General features: G+C 40.6%; 1 protein-coding gene across 4 annotated transcripts in view; it reads left to right on the forward strand.

Annotated features, from left to right (window-relative positions):
* Positions 1-10,560, forward strand: part of cdk18 (cyclin dependent kinase 18) — a 43,004-nt gene extending 32,444 nt beyond the window's left edge. For all 4 annotated transcript variants that reach the window (XM_048255024.1, XM_048255023.1, XM_048255025.1 and 1 more), the window contains exons 3-16: positions 504-637; positions 2,236-2,361; positions 2,960-3,016; positions 3,470-3,584; positions 4,885-4,979; positions 5,388-5,450; positions 5,579-5,702; positions 6,298-6,418; positions 6,876-6,973; positions 7,171-7,276; positions 7,399-7,441; positions 8,366-8,456; positions 8,733-8,810; positions 9,099-10,560. In XM_048255024.1, the coding sequence (XP_048110981.1) occupies positions 504-637; positions 2,236-2,361; positions 2,960-3,016; positions 3,470-3,584; positions 4,885-4,979; positions 5,388-5,450; positions 5,579-5,702; positions 6,298-6,418; positions 6,876-6,973; positions 7,171-7,276; positions 7,399-7,441; positions 8,366-8,456; positions 8,733-8,810; positions 9,099-9,133 (1,286 nt within the window). In that variant the 3' untranslated portion in view covers positions 9,134-10,560. The remainder of the gene's footprint in view (positions 1-503; positions 638-2,235; positions 2,362-2,959; positions 3,017-3,469; positions 3,585-4,884; positions 4,980-5,387; positions 5,451-5,578; positions 5,703-6,297; positions 6,419-6,875; positions 6,974-7,170; positions 7,277-7,398; positions 7,442-8,365; positions 8,457-8,732; positions 8,811-9,098) is intronic.
* The last annotated feature ends 255 nt before the right edge of the window (positions 10,561-10,815 follow it).

Genomic DNA, 10,815 nt, shown 5'->3' on the forward strand with positions numbered 1-10,815 from the left:
TAACATGAGAGGTTTAGATGAAAAGCTCTTTTCAAAGAGTCAAAGTCTGCAGACTGTAGACCTTAATGTTTTTTTCAAAGAAATTATATAATATGACGACTAGAGATCTATTTTGTGCTAAGGTAATGTTATCCACAGCCAGAGGAGGGTTGAAAAAAGAAATGGAGATTTCAGCATGATATGCATTGAAGTGTCAGCTGAATGGATGTGACTGTGCATCAGCTTGTGCCGAGTTAAGATATTGCACCGAGATTAGTTCTTTTCTTTGCACAACATTCCAATTTGATTCTGAAAGCACTCCCTAGAAGCACTTTTTTTATTGCTGTGGTGTGCACGGTATTGCCATATCCAGTGTGAAATGTACCTGATGATTGTTCGCTCCCAAAACATATTGTCCTATTTCTTAAGCATCGAAGAAACCAGATGTTGTTTAGGATAGTTTACATTTCCTTATGCTATTGTTCATGGCTGAGCGTGAATCCTGCTGTTTGTTTCTCTTCCAGACCTGGTACCCAACAGCCTGGGACTGCCATCGCTGCATCCAGAGCCGAGTCCCTTGGCTGCGGAGGATGGGGACCAGTCTCCCACCCACTTGCACTACCGCAACAAACACCAGCTCCGACGCTTCTCTATGGAGGTCAGTCGCAAACCTCAAAGTCTGAAAGAAAATGTGGTCTTGAAGTTTTGAAAACGAACGTTAAGGGTTGTTTTAAGGACATGTTTGTGCATGCCTGTAGGCAGCCACTCTGAAGCAGTAAAGGCGATTCAAAACGAGTCAGAAAAGTCAAGACAGGACCAATTGTTAAAATTTGGTGTCCACCACTCTAGTTCATCCAAAACAAACCAGAAAAGGGACTCAAAGTGCTAAATACCGTAATTTTCCTTTAAAATGACATTCCTCCATAGCTCTAGTCAAATATACAGTATGTTGTAATATATTGTCATATGTATGGTTTAATATAATTGTATAGTGTTTAATGTGTGTGCGAGTGTGTGTTGTACACACACACACACACACATTGTAACACACACACATGGCAATTAATGTAGAATCTAAATCCAATATCTTCATTTCATCGTCAAAGTCTTTGCTCAAGGCAAAGGGGTGTCTCTTTGAAAGGGCATTCATTCACATGAATTCAATAGCATCCGCTGAGACCCAGCTGTTGCATGGTGACTTTTCTGGGTCATAACTTCAATTAATCAGCACTCTGCCCACACAGTGTGAATCATCTTTATCATTTTCATTCACCTCTCTGCCTCCCGACTATTACCACCTGTTCAGTTGAGTCTGCTGTGAGCCTGGTGTGAAGGACAAAAAAAAAAAAAAAAACAATGATTTATTTTCAGTTACACACCCTCTCTGTTCCTTAGCCTCTCAGTGCAGTTGGGTAAAGAGAGGAAAGATTTTTTAGGTCAACGGCACCTGAAGTGTTTTTATTTTTAGTGTCGGGGTGGCAGGCACTTCACTCAAGGACTCTCCCTTCCCCTAGAGTGCACCTGAGCTGGACAGACATCTGGGTTACCTTCCGCTCATTCGAGTCGATAGATGTTGATTCATTTCCCACAAAATGGGAACTTTTGATTTGCCACAATTTAGGACCTTTCAGGTCCATCTTCTCCCCATAGGCTGACCACTGATGTGTTAAAACTGGACCAGATAAAAACAAAAAGAAGATGTAGCAACTTTAACCAGATTTGACCTATTTGAGTGGAGTGGAGTGCAGTGAAAGGGAAGTGGTCTGAATCTAGATCTATACTGGCATATAACACAAAATGATAACATAACCTTTTTGCTCCATGGGTAAATGATCAATGCCTCTGCATGGTGGAGTTGTTTAGATTAGTCAATATGAACATTTTCAGCTAGTTGCTTCTATGCAAAGATTGACGAAAATAACTTTCAAACCCTGTAGTGGGTTTCCCCTAATTACGTGGTTATGGTTATGGGATTTGGGGATACATACAGTCTTCTTCTGTTTAAAACAACGGAAGCTGAAAAACTGAGCTGAGGATATGTTGGTGCGAAAGATTGTTTGTTAGGATCTCCTCTCATTCATATCCTGATTCTATCTGAACCTGATTATCCTTCCCGGGACATGGGTTGGTTATTGTTATCATTCCCTGCTCACATTTAGACCTATTGTCTGGGTTCATGAAACTAACATGACAGCGTACCTGTACCACTAGTACAATTTAAGATGTGTTGAAATCCTATGCTTCTCTGTGATGCAGGACGTGAGCAAGCGCATGTCTCTGCCCATGGATATCCGCCTGCCCCCTGAGTTTCTGAAGAAACTGCAAGCAGAGAGCCCGGAGCCCTGCAAACCTCTCAGCAGAATGTCCAGACGGGCCTCGCTGGTCAGTACCTATTTTTATTAGCTGAGCAGGGCTAGTTGTGAGAAAAGTCTCAGATGACTCATGCAAAACATCTAGAAAGCTTTTAAAAGTCTCTCTTTATACCTGTATACTTTCATTTAAACATGCTTACGTAATCCATTCATAGTGATCTAGGGTCTATCCAACCACTGTGGTCTGATCCAAACTCAGTATCTGGCAATTGCCTTGATTGTCTGTTTGTGCTATATTGTCTTACATCATATGACTGGCTGGCTGTTTTCAACATAGGGCAAAGTACTGTTGGTGGGGGGTGGGAAATCGGTGCTCCATAGCTTGTTTTGAGTTTTTCTGCTAGAAGCTAGCGCAGCCAGGCAGCTGTAAATCTATGCTATGGGGGCAGATTGTAGACTGTTTTGAGTCACAAACTCACAGTCAAGGCACACAAGGCACAAACACAGTCCAAAATATGCCCCTGTAAATCAAGCTATTTTCCCCCCTACCGACAGTACTCGGTGACCTCAATCAACAGGGCCCTATGTTAAAAATGGTGTTCCCCTTTAAGTGAAGAATTACAATGCAAATAAGTCAACAATTAATTTCTCTTGTATCCTTCTTGTAGTCGGACATTGGCTTCGGGAAACTTGAGACCTATGTGAAACTGGGGAAACTTGGTGAGGTAAATATTTCTGGAAGTTCTCACTGGGCTATACAAGTATAGCGTACACAAAAGTGTATCAGTGGCTGATAACACTAGGCCCCTTGGTGTTATTCTGTTGAGCATAAGGCATCTGATCTGTAAGAAAATATACATTTCAGAGCCAATTTAATGCTCTATGCTGAGTGTCTTAGAAGCCGTCACAATGTTGTTGACATTCAAAATGTTATGGTAGAACAAGACCTCTTTATTACACACAAGTTAACCTGCAAATGTAAAAGCACTTGTCAGGAGTTATTATTATTGTGCGGTCTGACAGCCCCAACTAGGGAAATACCTCGAAGGAGAATTAGCTGGCTGAACAAACTAGAGCCAAAGGACATTAGCTGACATTATGAGTCTGGTCCACCTTTTTAAACTCTCTCTTTCTCTCTCTCACACACTCTCTCTCTCTCTGTGTCTGTGTGTATTTAGGGCACATATGCTACAGTGTTCAAGGGACGCAGCAAACTCACAGAGAACCTTGTAGCTCTGAAAGAGATTCGTCTGGAGCACGAGGAGGGAGCACCTTGCACAGCTATACGGGAAGGTAACCCCCTCAGAGCACCAGAGTTCACACACTATCATTTCACACTACTGCCAGCTACTCCTCTCCTAGACAAGTTTGTTTTGAACAACTCCCCACACAGACCCAGGGCTGTACATGACACAGAGATGAGTGTGCTACTTCTACACTGGGTAGCTTCTAGGTGTGAGTGCTTATAATGATGTTTTGAAAACTCACCTTTGACCTACAGGCAGCTGTACACTCTAACACACATCTAACCCTCCCAACGTTTGGTGTATTTACAAGAACACCATGTCCTTTAAGGGAATGTGATAGCGGAAGTTACTAAAAAAGGTTCTGTTAATTTCAAGTCTATTATGCCGTGGAAGTCTATGGAATGTGAAACTGAAGGGAAGTGGGATTAGCAGACCAAATGTATCAGGACTTACAGGTAGCGCTCACAACACAGGGTTACATATTTTGGGATTTTAAAATATCGGAGATGTGTTCAAAAACTATCAATGCCAGCTGTTAATACAGATTGCATGGTGACTGTATAGGAGCCAATGTCATTCTGACAGGTAATGTCAAAGTGTTCCGGGCTGCAGAGCCTTTTTAACTCAAGTGCAGATAGCCAGTTGATTTTAGGCAGAGAGCTGTTTTGAAGTAAAACAACATTTTGAAGCAAGTGGCATGTATTTTTGCCCAGGACAATGGTGGCCAATTCAATGCAGTTGCATTTATATAGCAGCATAACAGGAACAATAAGAAGATACAAAACAATAGTCTCAAGACTCTCAACTTGAACAGCACAGAAGCAATACTCTGACTATACACCCTTTGCTTAATTTTGCCTATTTGATTGCAGTTTGTTATTTTGACCATATGATTTGAACAGAGGGAATGAGATGGCACCCATCAAAAGAAAACAGTTCAATTTAATAATCGATTGACAATGTTGACATGGACCAGGCTTGTGACAAGGTGGACCAGGACTGAGCATACCTGTGTCTGGATAATGCAATTCAAAGACTGGACCTGGCAGTCTGGTCTGGTAGCAGCTGTCTGGAAGTCACTACTGAGGGCAAAAAAACACCCTTGAGCCACTCAGGCCGACACAATGTGGAACACTGTTGCCCCCTAGTGTGCCTAGAGAGAAAAGCAGGATTGAGGAGAGCTTGACTCAAGTGAACCAAGCACTACAGGATTTGAGCTTTTTAAGGTTTCAGATACAGACATCACCAAATTATCCACTTTATAACTGAATGCAATCAGGTTGTTGAAGTAATGCCATGAAAATGTCTGTGCCATAATTATCTGAATTGTGTCTTTGCTGAAACAGTTTCCCTGCTGAAGAACCTGAAGCATGCCAACATTGTGACATTGCACGACATAATCCACACAGACCGCTGTCTCACCTTAGTCTTTGAGTACTTGGTAAGCACATTACCATGGTGATGGGTTTGTGTTCACAGGGCTTTAGCAGAGCACACAGCTATTGTTACTGTGACTACTGGAGGGAAAAAACTGCCACCAAAAATAATTTCATAATTCACATATCTGTGGCACTGACAGGATTATACTAAACTACTAAATGTCTTAAAGTGTCATGTGAAATGACAAAAAAACAGAGCTTCTATAGGATTTTCAACAGAAATAATATGCTTGGACAACACTATCCCTGGGAATGATGTGTCAGTTCTGTAGATTTGCATTTAGCGCCATGTATGTATAATGAATAGTTAACCTTTGCCCCCTGAGATAGTTTGGTTGGGATACAGTGTAGTAAGTGAGTGTTCACACTTCACAGTACTGAGCTTTCCTGCCTTTGTGGGTCTCTTCCAGGACAGCGACTTGAAACAGTACCTGGATAATTGTGGAAACCTCATGAGCATGCACAATGTGAAGGTGAGCCACTTCATCAACAAATGGCCAGCTCAGCTTTTTTTGTCTTTACCATTATTATATAATGCTATTGTTTACAATGATAATCCAGAGTATACGTTTGTTAGAGTATGTTTGTGTCTGGGTTACAGATCTTCATGTTCCAGCTGCTCCGAGGCCTCTCTTACTGCCATAAGAGGAAAATCCTGCACAGAGACCTGAAGCCTCAAAACTTGCTCATCAACGACAAAGGAGAGCTAAAACTCGCTGACTTTGGTAAGAGCTCATCAAGATCACTGCAGTCAGACTTCCAGCCTCCATGTTCGGTTGGGGGATAACCATCTTTTCCACATATTTACAGATGTCATTGATTGTTATACTTGATCTGATAATAATGATGTAACATGTCACTTCTATTATTGAGTAGATTTTTAATTTTTTAATTTTCTTTTTTTATTTACTTCTAAACTCCATTTTGTCAGGTACATAATACAAATATGCTTCGCACGTCTCTCTGGAGTTGTAGTTCACTCTGAATCAATATGTTTTTTATATATATAATGATAAACATAATAAATATGTTTAAGTATATTTTTGGGGCTTTATTATGATTGGACAGTGAAGACTGACAGGAAGTGAGAAGGAGAGAGTGACAGGAAGTGAGAGGGAGAGGGATGGGATGGGATTCGGGATGACCCAGGTTGGACTCAAACCCGGGTACCCGTGGGCACTTGGACCTGAATGTGATACAGGCGCTGTAGGGAGTTGTGGCAAAGTACACACTTTTTTTTCCAGATAATTGTTCTGGCTTTGGTTACCAGGCAACAAATGGTATTGACTCCTTTTCTCTGTTTTCCTTTGGCTTTCTCAGGCTTGGCCAGGGCCAAATCGGTCCCAACCAAGACCTACTCAAATGAAGTCGTGACACTTTGGTACCGACCACCTGATGTCCTTCTGGGGTCTACAGAGTACTCTACCCCCATAGACATGTGGTGAGAACTTTGTCAGATTGGTGTTATATTCTATGAATCAGGCAATCATACAGGCAAGGAAAGCCACATTGTAAGCATGTGCTGCCTGTTCTATTGATCCACCTTGGCGTTCTGAAATACTGAAAGAAAAGTTTAACAATTATCAACAGCTTCCTCTATGAAAACACATCATAGACCGTATGTACACACAAGAAACAATGCATTTGCATTCTACATACATATAGTTCACACACTTCCTGTGAGATGTGCAGAGAGATGGTCACCTCATACTGGCTCCTATCAAAAGCCCTTTAATTGGCAGCTTACTCGCTACTCGCTTTGTTTCTTGCAATAAAGTTGTTCAATTAGAGTAGTGAATAGGTTTTGAATATCTGTCGTGCAATGGCATCAAAGAAAGGTGCAAGTGCACTTGCAAAAATTACAAACAGCTGGTTTTGACTGTTGGTCCTCTGCTTAGGGGGGTTGGCTGTATCATGTTTGAGATGGCCACTGGTCGGCCCATGTTCCCTGGTTCCACAGTGAAGGAGGAGCTGCACCTGGTTTTCAGACTCTTGGGTGAGTGACCACACAGTGAGTGTCAAGGTATCACTCCTATCAGTGACTGCATTTGCATATGCTCTATTAATTATAATCTATGAGATAGGATCTCTCGACTCAAAGCTGGTATGAGATGATAAAAGAAGTGGGTTTATTCATTGTGTCCTACCGATTAGGGTTTACTAGTGCACTCACTCTGGCTTCATCACTTTCAGGAACGCCAACAGAGGATACCTGGGCGGGTATCCCATCCACTGAGGAGTTCCGGTCCTACCTCTTCCCTCAGTACCGGCCTCAGCCACTAATCAATCACGTCCCCAGGTAGACCACACAAACACAGCATGCACTGTGTCTCAGCTTTAGTAGCTTGGAAACACACAGCAAACCGTTTTTGATAACCTATTCCTCACTGTGTTGTTGCTGTCCCTTTACTCGATTTTCAGATTGGACACAGAAGGAATCGACCTACTCACGGCGTTACTTTTGGTGAGTTTACAGAGAACCATGCAATTACCTACTTACCCATATCTATTACTTATTCTAGCTAATATAAAATACTTTGATACAGTGTCAATAATATACACAATATATTACTTTTACAATTACCAATTGTAACTTCGGTAGATTCATATACGAAAGAGGATTTCTATCTCCTTGTTCCAATCATTTGGCAGCCTGCTTAGATTCCTTAGATACAATTCTTATCTAATTCCTTAGATAAAATCAGGAAGTACATAGTCTTGAATAAAATGGCACATAGAATCCTTAAGAAGCCACAAGAAAAACAGTTCTTTCAGCTCTAGACACAATTACATTTCCTACCAGCACTCTTTAATATAATGGAGCCATGGCTCCCATCACCATGTGTGGTAGAGATGAGTGGAAAAGCTGACAGAAGGTATGTGTGTATGTGTGTGTGTGTGTGTGTGTGTGTGTGTGTGTACGTGCATGCAAAAATCTAATGATGTATAGTCTGCTTTATAAAGCCAGGCAGACACTGCGATTTTGACGCAGTTTTAGTCCTGAATTGGGCCAAATTTCTGTCTAATCGGTTGTGTAGTTTGAGTAGGCTCGCAATGTCCGATTAGAGGACATCACCTTCTGGCAGGTCAGAAATGTTTCTCTTTTGTCTTGCAGTGTAAGCAGTCGAACATACAGTGTGAGCACAGCAAACACAGTCCAACTGAAATGTGTACAGTAGTGCCAGTTACCATATTGTATGTGACTCCAATGAAATGCATGGTATCTGCCAGCCTTTAAATGAAAAAGGTGACATTTTGAAGTTTGAAGGCGTCAATGTGCTATACCGCTATATGCCACTGAATCACAGGGCACACACCTGCACATTCTCTGATTAATTGTATCTGTGGGGATGTGTGTCGACTGAGTTCTTATGCCCTCTTCCTCCAGTATGAGTCACGGAACCGCATCTCAGCTGAAATCTCCCTAACACATCCGTACTTCAAGTCCCTGGGGGAGGACATCCTCACCCTACCAGACAGTGAGTGCTCCAGCTCAATCCCTCATTCTGTCCAAACAGACGGTTAAGCACAAAGAAATCGTTTATGTCTTGATTTTTATTTGTTTAGTCTTTTATTTTATTTTACTTATACTTCTAATGAACTTTTAGAAACATAGACTCGTGGATTCTTCTGAGAAATGTGCCTTCAGGGAAAACACTACTTATCTGACATTACGTGTGTGTGTGTGTGTGTGTGTGTGTGTGTGTGTGTGTGTGCGTGTGTGTGTGTGTGTGTCTCCTTCCCTCTCTCTCCAGCATCCTCCATATTCTCCCTCAAAGAGGTGCAGCTGCAGAGGGATCCAGGCCACAGGAGCTCAGTGTTTCCACAAACAGGTGCATGTTATGTTTAAAGAGAGCTTTGCTATCTGACAGTTACATACACAAATATCACTGAACGTAACAAAAGATTCCTTTTCAGATGGAACTCCCTTCAGTTGAGAATTCCAAAAACATTATAGACCATACAAAAGCCATTATAATGCTAAAACTCAGAGTGTAAAGTTACAGTACAGGTCAGACACCAACACGATCAATTAGGGGTTTCATTGGACTAAGGTGTCATCAAATGGCTACAGCTCATTTTAACAGTCTATGTGTATGTTTGATTTTGTTTACCCTCAGGACGAGGCAAGAATCGCAGACAAAGCATATTCTAATGCCTTGGAGGAAAAGCACCTTGAAGAAATGGAGATCCTGTTGGACTTCAGCAGATACATGAAGAAGGCACTGGGAAGGAAATGAATGCTCTTACAGCACTCTATTCTCATTCAAAGATAAGGGGTAAAAAAGAGGTACCGGAAAATGAAAAAAAGAAAAAAGATTTTCTACAACACCTCAGGATAGTAGGTTGGAAAATCACAGATGAGGTGGCACACTTATGATGACAAATGTTTTGTTTTTGTTATACTTTTGCCTTGGATCCTTCAAACCTGGTTTTCCACCTAATGGTATACGAGGTCATTCCTTTGCTTAGGACTCTGGCTACACTCACAAACTTCTTTCCTCTTTCCTGTACCCTGATGATGACACTGAGGAAGTCATAAGTGTTAGATTTTGGATGGATAGTTCAGTAAACATGAATGACTTTTCTGTATATTTGTGCTCAGCCTCTTGGTGGATATCACCAGTATTTGGATGCAAGGATTTAAAGAAGCATGGTTCTATTTCCATATTTTCATATGAGCTCATAATGTGGGGTATATTTTGTCAACTTCTGTTTGTGAAAGTATTATTTGCCTATGCCAACGAAGCAGTATTTCCAAACTTCTAATATCATTTAAAGGTGGAGATTTGTTATATCTTTCACACTGCACTCCAAATATTTAGTTTAGAGTTTATTTTTCCGAACCACACAATGTCAGTGACCAATCCCTGACAAGGGCACCTGCACATGCCCAAGGTGAGGATTTCAGTAGCTTCCTGACTTGCACATTGCAGGGACTATGGGACAAGCATGTGGGCCTATTCCTCAGTCATATCCTCCTTCTAGCTGTAGTCCCAGAGTTCCTAAGTACGCCATAATGTTTAGTAACTGACCCAAACAGAAATCATCTCACAGTATATTCAAGAATTTAAGTGAGACTGAGTGATACATGTGCTGACTGCAAATTCCCTGTAGGGGGCAAAAGCATAATTGTCAGAGAGAGCGAGAGAGAGACTGAGAGAGGTTTTCTTAAATTTATTTATATATATTCTATACTTCAACTATATTTTAGCGTCACTGGCACAGAGATACTTCTGTATGTGTTTTGCTGTGGTAAATGAAGATATTTTAAATACTTTCTCAGAAAAAGAAAAGTAATATATATGTATTTTAACAGATGTTATCTTTATTCTCAGTGAACTTTTTGCCAGACAAAAGAGAAGACTGTATTAAATGACACTAGATGATGTCTAATATATATATATATATATATTAAATATATATAATTGGCCTATGCTTAGACTTTTTGTATAGAAATGTGATGTTTAATATTTTGTGTGGTTTGTCTACATGACGATACTGAAGATGAATGTATTGTGACTGTTGAAAAGCCCAAAGTGATTGAATAACAAATCATTAAATAAAAGAAAGTCTATTACATTTCCTGTTATTTCTTTTTAGTATGCAAGGTTACACAACTTGTGTCTCGGCATTTTGTGCTGTGTACTATAATTAAAATAATTATAATAATAATAATAATAATAATAATAATAGTAGTAGTAGTAGTAGTGGTGGTGGTGGTAGTATACTTTTAAAAAAATCATGAATGTAACATCATGCCATCAGTTGCAGAGTTGACTTAACAGTAGGACTTCAATAAAATATCATAAATAGGAATTGCTGTTGGAAAACAAA

This window comes from Alosa alosa, chromosome 10 (genome assembly GCF_017589495.1).
Source record: "Alosa alosa isolate M-15738 ecotype Scorff River chromosome 10, AALO_Geno_1.1, whole genome shotgun sequence".
In the NCBI taxonomy this organism is placed as follows: domain Eukaryota; kingdom Metazoa; phylum Chordata; class Actinopteri; order Clupeiformes; family Clupeidae; genus Alosa; species Alosa alosa.